Source organism: Bombina bombina, chromosome 5 (genome assembly GCF_027579735.1).
Source record: "Bombina bombina isolate aBomBom1 chromosome 5, aBomBom1.pri, whole genome shotgun sequence".
NCBI classification, from domain to species: Eukaryota; Metazoa; Chordata; class Amphibia; order Anura; family Bombinatoridae; genus Bombina; species Bombina bombina.
The window spans coordinates 1,000,084,724-1,000,102,163 of record NC_069503.1 but is presented as its reverse complement, the minus strand read 5'-3'; the positions used below and the strand labels follow the sequence as shown (position 1 = coordinate 1,000,102,163).

The 17,440-nt window shown below is 36.7% G+C and overlaps 1 protein-coding gene across 1 annotated transcript in view; it reads right to left on the bottom strand.

The window, feature by feature from the left end:
* LAPTM4B (lysosomal protein transmembrane 4 beta) overlaps window positions 1–16,330 on the bottom strand; it is a 94,081-nt gene extending 77,751 nt beyond the window's left edge. The window contains exons 1-4 of the mRNA XM_053715914.1: window positions 16,233–16,330; window positions 8,480–8,704; window positions 6,925–6,949; window positions 961–1,072 (exon numbers count right to left, since the gene is read on the bottom strand). Coding sequence (XP_053571889.1) covers window positions 961–1,072; window positions 6,925–6,949; window positions 8,480–8,704; window positions 16,233–16,330 — 460 coding nt within the window. The remainder of the gene's footprint in view (window positions 1–960; window positions 1,073–6,924; window positions 6,950–8,479; window positions 8,705–16,232) is intronic.
* Between the last annotated feature and the right edge of the window lie 1,110 nt (window positions 16,331–17,440).

The window sequence follows — 17,440 nt, the reverse complement described above, 5'->3', positions numbered from 1 at the left end:
TAGGATTCCTTTTTTTAAGGTAGTTAGTATATTTTAAATTTAATTTATGTGTATTTTAATTGGGGTTAAGTTAGGGGGTTTAGTTTCTAGTTTTCTACTTTTGGTTGCGGGGGGATGGTGGTTCAGGGGTTGATAGTTTTATTTAGTGTTTGCGATGTGGGGGGATAGCGGTTTAGGGGTTAATAGTTTTATTTAGATACTTAGCAATGTGGGGGGAGGGCGGTTTATGGGTTTATAGTTTTATTTAGATGCTTAGCAATGTGGGGGGAGGGCGGTTTAGGGGTTGATAGTTTTATTTAGATGCTTAGCGATGTGGGGGGAGGGCGGTTTAGGGGTTGATAGTTTTATTTAGATGCTTAGCGATGTGGGGGGAGGGCGGTTTAGGGGTTGATAGTTTTATTTAGATGCTTAGCGATGTGGGGGGAGGGCGGTTTAGGGGTTGATAGTTTTTTTTAGATACTTAGCGATGTAGGGGGATGGTGGTTTAGGGGTTAATAGTGTAGTTTATGCTTGTAAGTGTACTTTGTAAGGTATTTTTGAAGTGTTGTGTGAACGTTTTTTGTTTTGCAAAACACATAACTACACCTCTTCGAGTGCGGAATGGAACGGAAATTTATTGTAATATTATTATAAAAAAACTAAAAGTAATGTATTATGGCTTTGGGATATTATTTAAAAAGGTGGTTTTTAGTTAGATATACCATATTGTTTGATATAATAAACAGGAAATATAATATAACAAAATTATGCATAATTGTTTTTCTGACAAAATATGTTAAATGCAACAAATATCATTAATATATTAAAGTTACCACTAAGAGGGTAAAATAAATGATACAATATTTACACAGTCGATAATTGTTTTGTTTTTAACAAAATCTGCAAGTAAAAAAATGCAGGAATCTCATTATACAATATTCTGTTTCATTTGTCCAATATGCTTTGTTCTTTATTACTTACTGGCATCATCCATAAAGTCAAATTCATTTCTAAGTTCTGTGCTCGGAAGGTGGTACAGATCAGGGTCAGCGAGGGCACTCAACAGTATTAGCAGGACCAGTGAATTTATGATCTAAAAAAGAAATAAAGAACAAATTATGAAATTTGATTTACGGGTTCAAAGCTTTAATCCCTTGGCAACTCTTTTTTATTCTGATAGAACTCTATAATCATATTTTAAATGTTAACTATCTTCTTCTAGAATTACAGATAAGGTCAGTTGAGAATTATAACAGCGAAATCATTGATTGATATTGATTTTTGTGTATGGTTTAAACACAAACAAATGTCTAAGGAACATCATTTGCATAGAGAACTCATTCGTTACTCCATAAGTGCTGATCCCAGATTTATATGCCATAAAAAGCAATTAATATATATTTCTTTATAGTCATACATTAGAGCTTTTACTTAAATGTTATAAACCCAGGCACCTAAAATGGATTTCAGGGCCAGAGGTCTGATCTCAGGTATTATGTGATTATATGGCATTGCAAAAGGCATTGTAGGTCTAAGTACCTAATCTGAGCTCTGATGTTGCATAGGGCTAGCAGAGAAGCACTAGGGCCATGGGTCTGATCTGATGTGAGCATATGGATCTGATGCAGTATGTAGCTGACAAGGGGATGTAGGGCCAAATGTCTTCTGTGGGTGAAAATGCACAGGCTACTAAGTGTGCTGCATTGCCTTTAAATGTCTTAGTCTATTTTCCATACCAGTTTAGGTGTGAGCATAGTCATGGAAAAGCTATTCCCGTGTTAAGTAGATTACTTTGAAAACAACCAATCAGAAGCAGTATTTCCAAGCTCAAAGTATGAAATAATTAAAATTAAGTAGTACGTTAAAAAAACACTGCTATAAAAATAACCTTGGTATCAGTGGTATTATTTTATAGTTAGGTGTTCCTATGATTCCTCTAAAAATACCTTTGAACTTTAGAAGTTATATTTAAATACTGATTAGGCATGGGAGAATGTTTTGCAACATTTAAAAAATGAAACAAATTTTAACACATTCGTTTAATGTAATAGTATTTTTAATGCTTTCTTTAAATGTAATATTCAATTAAACATTTTCTAATAATTTGATTCAAATTATGCAATATTCTAATTCTAAAAATTCGAATTTATATATTTGTAATAGTATTTCTAATGCTCTCTTTCAATGTAATCGAATTGTGCAATATTTGAAATAGAAACATTCAAATTGATTTATTTGTATCTATTATGTATTAATTAACTAAATTCCCTACCACATGAACTATTGAACTTCTGAATAGTATTTGTTAAAACAAATATTACATTTGAAATTTAAAATGTGAATATTCAATCTACCGTAATAATGAACAATTGAAAATTAAAGTAACATTCAAAAAACTGGAAATAACATTTGGTTATCAAATTTGAATAGATTTTCATTCTTAATAAACATTCGATTGTCCTAAACGAATGTCCACTGGACCATTCATTCTATCAAACAAATTACACTTTCAGCACATTTGCCCATCCCTAATACTGATGACCTCCATACACTAGCATTAATATCTCTCCCCATGTAGTGAGTCTTCATTTTCATATTACTCCTGCTGGTATCCATGCCCTTCCATACCTTAGTATCTGCTGTAAATAAACCACAAAAAAAAGAACCAGGTCACACACATAGAATAATAAAGTGAAGGCAAAATTTAAAAAAAATGAAAATGTTATATATCTTTATCGAAACTAAACCTCATGGCATATATTATTATAGAGTAAAGCCCACATATGAAACTAAGCAGTCAAGGCTCCAGTTAAGTTAGCCACATACTGATGGGGTGAGGTGGGCAATGTCCTGACCCAAATGAAGACTTTAAGGGACTTTCCAGGTTCTGGGGATCTAGGGTGATCAAATTACATAGTAACATAGTAGATGAGGTAGAAAGAAGACAGAAGTCCCTTGAGTTCCACATATACATACAGATCCTACCTGATTTAAAAGAAGCTGCCAATTGAACTTATAATAATGCAATTAGTAGACAACCCTTTAATACAAGCAATCATATCCATGAATTCGTATTTTTAGCCAGAAATGTATGTTATAGATCTCTAGAACACAAAACATTAAAGGGACATAAAAATGATACTTTCATGGATTAGATGGAGTGTGTAGTTTTAAGAGAATTTTCAATTGACTCCTATTAACAAATTTACATTCTTCTATTAGTATCTTTTTTTTCAAGGCATAGCAAGGTAGGCTCAGGAACAGCAATGAACTATTGGGACTAGCTGGTAATTGGTGGTTATGAACATATGCATATTTTCATTGGTTAGATGTGTTTAGCACTTAGCAGAGGCTAAACACATAGGAGTTGATTATCAGCGTGTTAAAGGGACAGTCTACACCTTAGTCATCTTAGAGTCTTACTTTAGATTAAAGGGACACTGAACCCAAATTTTTTCTTTCGTAATTCAGATAGAGCATGCAATTTTAAGCAACTTTCTAATTTACTCCTATTATCAATTTGTATTCATTCTCTTGCTATCTTTATTTGAAAAAGAAGGCATCTAAGGTTTTTTTTTTGTTCAGCACTCTGGACAGCACTTTTTTATTGGTGGATGACTTTATCCACCAATCAGCAAGGACAACCCAGGTTGTTCGCCAAAAATGGGCCTGCATCTAAACTTACATTCTTGCATTTCAAATAAAGATACCAAGAGAATGAATAAAATGTGATAATACGAGTAAATTAGAAAGTTGCTTAAAATGTCATGCTCTATCTGAATCATGAAAGAAAAAAAATTGGGTTCAGTGTCCCTTTAAACTGCAAATATCATCCTGCACCCTTTTCTATATCACGCAGCAGTAACAGTAAACTTTTTATTTTAAAATGAATTTTGTTTCTGGTCACTTTGAAATGGCTGCCAAGCTCCACCCACTGATGACATCATGAGGGATAGAAAGCATCTTGTAAATACCTTTCTTTGTTTTCCTATAAAAATAAAATGTAGGGATCCATTTATCAAATGTCGAGCGGATATGATTCGCTGTAGCAAATCATATCCGCTGGACATTGCTGCTGGCGAACAGCATACTCTGTTTGCATTTATCATTGCACAAGCATTTCACCAGTTAGTTTTTTTATTTTGTGGGTTGGTTGGGTGGTGAGTTTTACTGTTAGGGGGACTTTGTATTTTTTACAGGTAAAAGAGCTGTTTAACTTAGGGCAATGCCCTACAAAAGGCCCTTTTAATGGCTATTTGTAGTTTATTGTAGGCTAGGGGGTATTTTTATTTTGGGGGCTTTTTTATTTTTATAGGGCTATTAGATTAAGTGTAATTGTTTTTATTTTGGATAATTTTGTTTATTATTTTTTGTAAGCTTAGTGTTTTTATTTTACGTAATTTAGTGTCTATTATTTTTGTAATTTTAGATTTTTTAATTTTTTTCAAATTTGTAATTTAGATTTTTCAATTGGTAGTAATTCTTTATTTTATTAGAATAGTAAGGTTAGGTTAATTTATAGTTTAATGTTAGGTTTATTTTTATTTCACAGGTTTTTATTTATTTAACTATAGTTATATTGTAATTTGAATTAAAAGTTAGAGGTATTAGGTTTAGGGGTTAATAGTTTAATTTAGTGTTTTGCATTGTGGGGGCCAGGCGGTTTAGAGGTTATTAGGTTTATTTAGTGGCGGATATGTAGGAGGCCGGAGGTTTAGGGGTTAATAGGTTTATTTAGTTGCAGAGATGTGGGTGGCCGGAGGTTTAGGGGTTAATAACTTTATTATAGTGTCAGCAATGTTTGGGAGCAGCGGAATATGGGTTAATAGCTTTATCATAGTGGCGGTGATGTCAGGGAGCGGCGGAATAGGGGTTAATAGCTTTATTATAGTGGCAGTGATGTCGGGGAGTGGCGGAATAGGAGCTAATAATTTTTATTAGTGTCAGTGATGTCGGGAGCAGCAGATTAGGGGTTAATACATTTATTTAATAGTTGCGATGTGGGTGGGTGGCAGATTAGGTGTTAATAGCTTTCATATAGTGTTTGCGATGCAGGAGGGTGGCGGTTTAGGGGTCAATAGGTAGTCTATGGGTGTTAGTGTACTTTGTAACACTTTAATTATGAGTTTTGTGAAACATTTTTGTTACACAAAATCCTTAACTACTGCTCTCAGTCAGATGGCGCTATGGATCGTGTCAGCATAGGCTGTAACGCAAGCATTTTAGCCTCATCGTACAACCTTTAATACCGGCGCTATGAAAATCCTACGCAAAAACGTAATTTTTTAAAATGCGGAATGGATGTTGCATTACAGGCTAAAATACTTGCGGTATAGCTATACCGACACGACTCGCAATAGCTGCGTTACTGCTTTTACGCTGAAATTGCCATTTTTTCAGCGTTAAAAGCCGTAACGCAGAACTCTGGGTGACAACAGTGCGCAAACCCGACATGGAATATTAACATTTCGCATTCCAATGTTCTTCACATAGAATAATATGTTCTATTTTTTCTTAAATACATATGTCTATATCTGATGGTTTTTGGTACAATATATATCTATACATATATATATATATATATATATATATATATACATATATATAAATACAGTATATAAAATTATTTATAGGTATAGATATATACTGATATATATAGGAATATCTATTTATAAATACTTAGAACATGATCCCCTATATGAAAACCATTTGAATGTGAGATATTTACATTAACTACATAGTTAAATACTTCATTAAAAAATAATATTGCCTAAATATGATTTTACATGTTTTCAGCTACTTAACTGCAAAGGGCTCCAATGCATGTATCTATATATGTCTGTATCTGTATACATATGTATTTATGTGTTTATATCAGTATATATGTCTATAAATACATATATACACATATAAATACATATGTACACACACACATATACAGTATATATATATATATATATATATATATATATATACTGTGTATATATATATATATATATATATATATATATATATACATACATACATATACATATTTATTTTAAAGCCCTTTGCCTGCCTTATTTTCCTAACACTTGAAACCTCATATCTTTGAGCCCTTATAACTTTTGAATTCAATATTTTTCTAAATAATTTTTATCAGTGTTATTATGGGTGTAACTGTACCTTTAAATGTATTTTTTATGCTTTGTGCTACTTTTGTGACTCACTTAACAGTTAACCAGAGCTCTGAAGTTGCACTAACCTGACATGCGATATACATTACAAAGTACAGTTAAACACACATTTAAAAAAATATTGCACAAAAAAATTATAAGCGCTCAAAGATATAAGATCTCAGATGTTAGAAAAAAAAAGGCAAGCAAAGGGCTTTAACATATCGATACATACATATACATGTCTAAAGATGTATATGTATGTATGTATGTATGTATGTATGTATTTATATATATATATATATATATATATAGGTATATATATATATATACATTTGAATATATGTTTTTATATGTGTATATATGTATATGTATGTATGTATGTATGTATGTATGTATGTATTTATATATATATATACATATATATATATAGGTATATATATAGGTATACATATATATATATAGGTATATATATAGGTATATATATATATATATATACATTTGAATATATGTTTTTATATGTGTATATATGTATTTACAGACATATATACACACATATAAACACATAAATACATATGTTCACACATTTAGACATACAGTATATATAAGTGCATTGGAGCCCTTTGCAGTTAAGTAGATGAAAACATATAAAAACATATTTATGCAATATTATTTTTTAATAAAGTCATATACTGTGTATTTAATAAATGACAAGTAGAAAACAGCGCATCCACGAATCACAGCAGCGTTTATTCAGGTAAATGACACACACAGAAAATTGCACACTTACAAGATGACAGTAATGTATGAGCGGTAATGCCCTCTGGCTAGTTGTCTTTCGCCTGTAGCAAATCTCAGCGGGAACACCTCAGACGCCGACCAGCAGCACCAAGAGACCCACTTCCTGCCACATACGGCAGGTGCCAAAGACAAACTCAAAAGAGCAGCAGTCCTAAACACTTTGATGGTAGGAGTTAGTTACCCTACGCGTTTCCTCTGCACACGGGCAGACTTCTTCAGGGGTATATGAAAATACAAGCTAACAAACTACCTGTAGGACTGCAATTTATACACACACCTGACATACTTCCTCTCAGGAAGGGATTTACCTTTTTACCACATATATCCTAATACACTCGTATCTGACAGATTACTTGGATTATATGGGCACTAGTGGTTAAAAAAGGCTCACACATATATAACTACACTAAAATAGCAACATATCTAAACAAGTATTAAATGCATTTAGCTGTATAAAATAAATATATATAGCTATATTATAATTCATAAAATCATTTGATCCATATAAAAACACCAACATAAATGCAAACAATGTATAAAGCCACAAGAATTAATCAAGATATAAAACTAGCCCAATACTAAATCTATAAAAAAAAAAAAAAAAAAACTCTATAAAAAAACTCTATCTCTAGTAGACCTAATACTAAAATTTATAATAAGATAAGCCTAATATTTATTACCTATAAAATTGAGGATGTGGAGTATTAAATTTATTAAATACCTAAATAAATAAAATAGATGAAAAATTTTTATATTAACCCATGAATGCCTGGAGGTCAATATCAATATTTAAACCTTTTGGTTCCAAACACTCTAAGCGATGGATCCATTTGGTTTTGCACTTTCTAAGTAGCAACAATCTCCTATTAGGACATGGTCCAGGTTTAATTTGTTCCAAAATTCTAATCTTCAAATCACTAAAATCCCTATTATGTACATAATTGAAATGGTTAGATACACTATGTTTATCATACCCTGATTTAATGTTCTCAACGTGTTCGTACCACCTTCTTTTTATACATCTTTTTGTACGACCTACATATATTTTCCCACATTTACATAACAATTGGTAAACCACATATGTGGATTTACAGTTTGTTCTACCCTCTATTATGTATTTTTTACTTTTATCAAAGTTGTATATTTCATTACCCTTCAAGACATGATCGCACATGATACAATTTTTTCTAAAACATTTAAAAGTACCAGCTTGTGCTTGCAGCCAGTGGGAGGAGGGAATAATGTTACTTTTTAATTTTGAGGGAGCCACCATACTTTTTAAGTTCCTATTTTTCTTAAAGATAACCTGGGGATTCATTCCTATTTGATCTTTTAAAATAGGGTCACCCCTTAGTACTTCCCAGTGTTTCTTCAAAATGTTCTTAACTACTTGAGCACCCTCATTATATATGGTGATAAATTTAACCTGACTGTGGTTATCCTGGAATCTGTTGTTATTCTTGGTACTCTTATAATCTCTGGGGAAAGTTCTACACTTTTCCTTTGCCTCTTCAATTAAATCTCTGTTATATCCTTTTACTAACAGTTTATTTTCCAGAACTTTGGCCTCGTCCATATAGTCATCCTCATATGTACAGTTCTGCCTAATGCGTCTAAACTGTCCATAAGGGATATTGTCCTTCCACCTTTTTAGGTGTCCACTGCTGGCATTTAAAAAGCCATTTCTGTCTGATGGCTTTCTAAAGTTTCTAACAGCCACTTTATTTTCTTTTATGAAAAGGGTAATATCTAAAAAATCGATAGAATCCCTGTAAGTACAACTCGTGAAAGTGAGATTATATGCATTGTTATTCATGTATTTTAAAAATTCACTTGCTTCTTCTTCCGTTCCTTTCCATATAAGTACTATATCATCTATATACCTGTAAAACTTATGTATATTATCTCTATATGGATTATTTTTCCAAATACATTTATTCTCATAATAGGCCATACAGATGTTGGCATATGACGGTGCCATTGTGGTACCCATGGCCGTACTGTGTATTTACTGTAAAATTTTACATTCCAATGTTCTGCACATAGCAGAATATGTTCTGTGTATTTATAAATCGATATTCCTATATGTATCTGTATATATCGCTACCCGATGCGCTTAAATGGGAGCGTTAAATACCACTCCACTTGTAATCTGGCCCTTTATCTCTTTGCACTTTTATGTTGCTTTAAGCAGGTTCTAGCCATTCAGAGCCAAGCACAATGTTACTGTAAGTTCTCTTCTTATAATGTTCTCTGATCAATCCTCTTTGTGAGTTCACAAAAGAAAACTCTTCCATTGCTGTGATGATTGTGTTGCCATCTTTAATTCTTAAAGGACCATTACAGTGGAAAACTAACAATTTCTACTTCATTAGAGCAAGTCATTTTAACCCTAACAACCCTGCAATGTTATGTGTTTAATCCCTATAGAGCACTGCTAGTCCCAAGCAGAAACTGCAAGTCACTCAGTCAGCAGCGGAACTTGCACAGCTGGAAGTGCTCTGAGGCTCCTAAGCACTACCTTAACTTTACAGAGGTTAAATAAATAGCATTGCAGGGTCGCTAGTATTAAAATGACATGCTCTCATGAATCAGACCTTGTCATTTTTCCACTGTAATGGCCCTTTAAGCAATTCTTTGCTCATATGCTCACTGCACCAGACATCATTTATCACTGCCAACTTGTCAAGTGTACACTGATCCATTTAATATGATGCATGCTAATAGAAATACAGGCTTTTAACATTCACTGACAGTCTTCTGCTACATCTCACATCATTTTGATGAGTTTCTCCTATGAGAGCAATACATTAGATCTGAGTTCTGCTTTCCAACATTAGGAGCAATATTTATTATAAACTGGTGAGTATTCACCAAAAAGAAATCCAGAGTCAGGGAACTATTTATCTACAAAAATCTCCAGAGACTTTAATGATGAATCATAAAAGTTCAATTTTTGACCTTTATGTCCTTTAAAAGGGACATTGTAGTCAAGACTGAAAGGCACATTAGTACATTTCACTTTAGATTAGAAGCATATTTGCATATGTTCTACTCAAAATGCTTCAGTGCCGTTTTTTTCTAACACCCCACACCCAACAACTTTAGCCCCCCAAAAACTGCCTGGGGTAGTAATTTTATTAAAATACACACCACTGTATTTTGGGGGCATTTGGGCACATTTATAAAATTATTCAGAGATCTGATCTCTGGTTAATTTTATAAGCGCTAATTGCTAATGCAAGCTCACGGTAGCAATAACCAGTCACTTGTAATGGCTGGTTATTTATCGCTCATAAATTAGCGCTCCACTTGTAATCTAGCCCTTCATTTTATATTTCGGCAAGAATTAAATGATGAAAAGAGGAAGTAATTGGTCTGAAAGCCTTAAAGGGACATTTGAGAACATTTATATTGCACTGTTGCCTGCATATAACAATGGAATCAATCACAAACCTTTAGAAAAAGTTATCAAATTATTTATCTACAAAAATCTCCAGAGACTTTAATGATGAATCATAAAGTTCAATTTTTTACCTTTATGTCCTTTAAAAGGGACATTGTAGTCAAAACTGAAAGACACATTAGTACATTTCACTTTAGATTAGAAGCATATTTGCATATGTTCTACTTAAAATGCTTCTAGTAAAAGCTACGACTGTTCTAAATGGTTTTACTGATCATATAACACAAGGAGCATCTATCCATATGCCCCCTGCAACATAATGACTGATTTTGCCTGCTTGGTCAGACAGGTGCTAAGGTCTCTGAGCAGGACAAACCTGTTGATGAAGGTGCATGCAGCATACAAAATGACACTTCATTCTTGCTCGCATATAACTAATTCTTTAAACCCTGCAAATGAGTTAAACTCATAGTAAAAATCAGCTCTAGAGTAGCAGTGCACTAATTGGAACTGGCTAAAGTCAATAATAAGCCAACACAAATACACCACCGCCTACCCCCCACGGACCATCTGGAGCCCCCTCACCACAGAGGACAAAATCAGAATCATGAGATCGATCCACTCCGGAGCACCCTCTCTGACCCATGCCCGCATCACATTTTTAACAAAGCGGGTGACACCATCGCCTCCGAGCTCTGCAGCACCATCAACTGCTCCATCAAAACCCGGATGATTGGAAGCACGCAGAATTAAAACCCCTACTGAAAAAACCCACAGCTTACTCCAATGATCCGAAGAACTACCGCCCAATCTCTCTGCTCCCCTTTGCGGCCAAAGTCATTGAGAAGTCAATCAACACGCAACTCATTGACTACATCGAAGCCAACCACACCCTGGACCCCTCCCAATCCGGTTTCAGGAGCAACCACAGCACCAAGACTGCCATCCTTACCGCCACAGACGACATCTTCGCTCTACTCGACCGAGGAGAGACCGCCGCCCTCATTCTCCTAGACCTCTCAGCAGCATTCGAAACTGTCTCCCACCTCACCCTCCGCAACCTACTACACAATGCCGGCATACATGACAAAGCCCTGTAATGGATCACCTCCTTCCTCACCAGCAGAACCCAGAAAGTTAGACTCCCACCCTTCACCTCCAAGCCCACAGAAATCAGCTTCAGTGTACCCCAAGGCTCTTCGCTGAGCCCCACCCTATTCAACATCTACATGGCCCCTCTTGCCGCCATCACCCAATGACACAACCTCAACATTGTCTCCAACGCCGACGACACCCAGCTAATCATCTCACTGACCAGTGCCCCCTCCACCGCCAAGAGAAATGTCCACGAAGGGCTGACACCAGTCGCCACCTGGATGAGCTACAACTTCCTAAATTTGAACGCAGACAAGACCGAAGTCCTCCTCCTCGGTCCTACCACATACGATTGGAATAACTCCTGGTGGCCCACAGCCCTTGGACACCCTCCAAACCCCACCGACCATGCACGAAATCTAGGCGTCATCCTGGACTCATCGCTCTCCATGGACCGGCAAATCAACGCCATCTCTTCTGCATGCTTCCACACACTTCACCTGCTGCAAAAGATCTTCAAATGGATCCCAACCGAGACCAGGAAGACTGTCACTCACGCCCTTGTCAGCAGCTGACTGGACTATGGTAACTCCTTCTACACCGGCACCACCACCAAGCTCCAAAAGAGACTACAGCGCATCCAGAACACCTCGGCCAAACTAATCCTCGACATCCCTCGTCAATTCCACATCACAAAACACCTGCGGGACCTGCACTGGCTCCCCATCAACAAAAGAATAACGTTCAAGCTTCTCACCCACGCATTCAAGGCCCTCCACAACATTGGTCCCGAATACTTGAACCACCGCGTTACCTTCTACACCCCTGCCAGACAACTTCAATCGGATGACCAAGCCCTCGCAGTCATCCCACGCATCAGGAAAACCACAGCGGGAGGCAGATCCTTCTCTCACCTGGCAGCCAAGACTTGGAACACCCTCCTTCTGCACCTCAGACAAGCTACCACCCTAACTAAGTTCAGAAAGGACCTCAAGACCTGGCTCTTCAACTGAACTGCAACCCTCAGTGCCTTGAGACCCTTACGGGTGAATAGCCGCGCTTTACAAGAACCCAGTAGTAGTAGACACTGTGTTCTGACAATTTCTATTAGGAAAGTGGAGAGCTAACTAAGCACAAAGCAACTTAAGGGTTAACTTTTGTCTGAACTGCTAGGTGTTTCTGTTTAAGTGTATTAGCTGATGTTGCAGCTAGAGGGAGATGTTGCAGAGCCTATATTAGTGTCTGCAGGCAGGATGTAGGATCACCAACCTGTTTCTTGTCTTCCCTCCCTTCCCTCTGAAGTAGCAGGTGTTCTGGTTTCCATTTATGGATGCAGGGTTGGACCGTTCCAGTCAACAGCAGACCGCAGAGACGCCAGCAATAGTTTCACTTTGGCTAGGGGCTGAATAGTCATTCGGACCTTGGTAAGACCAAACTGCTGTAGTTGTGCACTTAGGGACCCTCCTTCGGAACTAACAGTCTTTTGGCCAAGGAACCGTTGTCTTAGCAGTTTGGGGGTCCCTCAACTGCATTTTTAATGTAGGAGCATGGCGTCATGCATCCTGTTGCGGCGGCAGCGGGTTGCGACATATCTGCGCTAGGCTCAGCCTGGCGGGGGGAAAGAGGAGTGGGACACATGAGCACATTCAACGTCAGCCACAAGGGTTGATGCTCGGTGGCTCCCTGCACGAACCCCATACCTTTAGGTCGGTCGCACCCCTTTCTTAAGAGTTTTAGGACAGGGATGATCTTGTTAAGTTTGAGTTATTGTTTTAAATAAATACAACCCTTATCCCCAGATGGGGGAAGGGCTTTTTTTCTCCCATAACTGGTGTCTGTGTGTTTTTTTGGGTTATTATGTTGTTAAGGGTATTGTCATCACCTAGTGGGTAAGGTATAGAAAGTTTTACCCTTATGGCCAGCATTAATTTTTTCAGCAATTTCAGCTACAGTAGCTCTTTTCTGTGATTGGACCAGACGGGCTAGTATTTGCTCCCCACATGCATCAATGAGCCTTGGGCACCCATGACCCTGACGCCGGTTCATCGAATGTCCTTCCTTGCACCACTTTTGGTAGTGGTATATAGTATAATTGTTTCTAATTACTGTTATGTGTTGGCATGTCACTTAAAATGATTGTTTAAGAGTTTTTACCAATACTTTAATAATTCACTTTTGCTGCAAGAACTTTTCTGAAGATGGAAAAATATTGAAAAACAGCAGGATGGCAGAACCCTGTCTATTTAATTCAGGTGGTTTTTGGGTTTTATCTGAGTTATGATTTTACAGTTATGATAAAAGAGAGTGACAGATCTGTACATCTACAGGATGTAAAAGTAATTTTATGGCAATTTAGAAAAGGCTGTTGCTAAAGACATTGCTGCTATAGTGTCATGCCATCGTACATTAAACACAAAACATGTTCCAAGAGCACACATTGTTCTACCTATTGTTTAATTGTTACAAAAGCTTGCTAGCAGTGTATGCAGCTTTAGTGTGTGATGTCCTTGACTTGCCCTTTAATATTCAAAAAAATATTCCCTTTGTACTCAAAGCCTAGAGAAATGTCATCCTTTGTTTTACAGATTATTATTCCCCTCAGATCATAAACCAGAAACCAAACTGTGAGGTACAATCAACAGCCAATGCTATAACCTTATTGCACACCTTGCGGTATTCATTATCATGTCAGCATTATAAAAAACACACCAGAAGCCAAAATTGATAAGATTTATTTTAAAATAGATTTATTAAAAGCATAATTTCTACTAATATATTTAATACACTTTTTGGATATCTTTGAAGTAAAAAAAATATATCAAAATGTAGCCACCAATAACCGGAAGTGACATTCCGATTGGGCGACTGGAAGTGATGTCACATTACTGAATTTACGATGTAAGAAACGTAAAATACCTGTTGTTTTGGTGTTTATTTCAATAACTGGATGTGTTCTCCTATAGGTTGATACTGCTTTATATACCCACTCACATAGAGCTAAAAATAGTCTTGATAAAGGCCTTGCTTGTAGGCGAAATGCGTTGACCATACCTGACATTTCCATTTGATTTTATACCTGGGGTCCTGTAAGCATAATGTATCAGTTTTGGCATTGATTAGCATTAAAGGTTTTGCACTATGTGTATTTATTTTTTTTGTTTCATTACATCTCACAGATTGGAATCCTTGAGGATTAGGTTTTTTCACTTTGAATCATTTTTGATTACTTTAACATAATTAAAAAAGATCTAAATTAAATTTACAAAAATTAACTAAATAATTCCTATTTAAAACTAAATACTTACATGTAAAATAAACCTAAGCTAGCTACAATATAACTAATAGTTATATTGTAGCTAGCTTAGGTTTTATTTTTATTTCACAGGTAAGTTTGTTTTTATTTTAACTAGGTAGACTAGTTAGTAAATAGTTACTACCTATTTACTAACTACCTAGTAAAATTAATACAAACTTACATGTGAAATAAAACCTAACCTGCCTTACACTAAAACCTAACATTACAAAAAACAAACACTAAAATCACAAAAAATAAAAAAAAACTACCATTACAAAAAAATAAAAAAACTACCATTACAAAAAAAACTAAATGAAATTATCAAAAAAAAATAAAGATTATTTCTATTCTAATAGTTTTTTTTTTTTTTTAAAAAAAACCCAACCCAAAATAAAAAAGCCTAATTTAGAATAACCTACCAAGGGCGCTTAAAAGGTCCTTTTGTAGGGCATTGCCCTGAGATAAACAGCTCTTTTGCTCCAAAAAAAAAAAATGCAAATCCCGCCTAACACTATACAAACCTCCACCCCCCAAACTACCAAGGACCCTTAAAAGGGCCTTTTGGGGGGCCCTTAAAAGGGCCTTTTGTAGGTCATTGCCCTAAGTTAAACAGCTCTTTTGCTAAAAAAAAAAAAACTTTCACTATTCAGATAGAGCATGTCATTTTAAACAACTTTCCAATTTACTTCCATTAACAAAATGTGCAGTCTTTTTATATTTAAACTTTTTGAGTCACCAGCTCCCACTGAGCATGTGCAAGAATTAGTGTGTATGCATTTGTGAATGGCTGATGGCTGTCACATGGTATGTGTATGCATTTGTGACTGGCTGATCACTGTCACATGGTACAGGGGGAGTGGAAAAAGACATAACTTTTAAAATTGTCAGAAAAAAATCTACTACTCATTTGAAGTGCTATAGAATTGTCTTGTTATCTTACATTTGTTGATTATGCAAATATACTGTGTTGACTGGTCCTTTGAAAATACATTTAGCTCTTTTACTGCCCAGACCCTAAACTAAAAAAAAACCACCCCAAAAAAAACTTAAAAAAGCCTAACACTAGCCCCCTGATGATCCACTTACAGTTTTTAAAGTCCCACTTGAACGATCCTTAGGTTTATTCTTCTTATCCTGCAGTAGAAAGGTACCCTTTCCCCCTGTGCCTGTGGATAAGATAGAGTCCAGGCCTGGATCAAATAGAATCTTTCCCAGAAACGGAAGAGAAAGCAGCCTAGATTTGGACGTCATGACAGCAGACCATGACTTCAACCACAGGGCCCTCCGGGCCAGAACAGAAAAACCTGATGTCTTGGCATTTAAGCGTATAATCTGCATATTAACATCACAAATAAATGAATTAGCAACCCTCAGGGCCCTAATTCTTTCCTGTATCTCTTCGAGGAGAGTCTCCACCTCGGCCATTTCTGACAGAGAGTCACACCGATAGGTGGTGGCTCCCACCACCGCAGCGACCACGACTGTAGGTTGAAAAACAAACCCCATGTGTTGAGACAACAGGGTCTCTAACTTCTTATCTATTGGTTCCTTAAATGATGAACTATCCTTGAGTTGGATAGTGGTGCGCTTAGCGAGCATGGAGATAGCTCCGTCTACCTTAGGGACAGATCCCAACAACTCTAGCTGAGAGTCTTGAACTGGTAACAACTTTTTAAAAGATGAAGAAGGGGAAAAAGATGATCCGAGTCTCTCCCATTCATTCTAAATAATATTCGCCATCTTTACGGCAAAGTTTGGGGCACTACCCTGTTCTTATAAACCTTATCGAGCTTAGGAATAGAAGGTTCCACCGGTAACTTTGGTTCCAGAACCTCTAGAGTAGCCAACACTTCTTTTAATAAAAAGCGTAAATTCTCCATCCTAAACCTAAAGTCCGGTTCCTCCGCAGCTGGAGGTTTAGAGGCCGCAGATTCCGACCCAGAGAGAGAGTCTTCCGAAGTATCGGAATCCTCTGCATCAGCAGATAATCTAGTCTCAGATACATCCAAAGACCGTAGACACCGCCATTTGCAACTGCTCAGCAAAATAAAGCAGCAACATGGCCCCTCCCGCAGGAGGATTAGAAGTGCACTGGGGAGCTGCATGTGTAATTAGAAATGAATGTAGGGAACGCACCTCATGGGACGGAGAGCCCTCAGAGGTGGATGGCTCAGCGGTTCTAAACATTTTATTTCTTTTAAATAACACTACTTTATCGAGGCATGCGGAACATAATTGAGCGATCGGGTATAACAAGGCCTCCTCACAATAAACACAGGCATTAGACTTGGGTAAAGAGGGAGTACCGTCTAACATACCAGAGCCCTCTATAGCTTGCGCCTTTAATATGGACTTTAACAAGGTTAAAAAGGCACCTTTATACTCCCAATGGCCGGGGCACTCACCACCTCCTATGACCCAGGCCCACAGAGAAACTCGCTTTTGTGTCCTGCAACCAACAGTCAGGAAAGGAAGAGGAAGAAGCCACACCCGGTCACATAGAGTGCCGTGCAGGACAGCTCCTGGAGTCAGGAAAAAGCACGCCAGTGCTGCGCAGTAATTCAGGGAGGAAAAAGCTTGACTATTCCACATTGCCCAAGCCACATCTCACACATGTCGCAGCAACAACACAATAAAGCAATCATGTATACACCCCCCCGTGTTCAATAATCACCTTCCAGAGATATTAACCCTTGATTATATACAGAT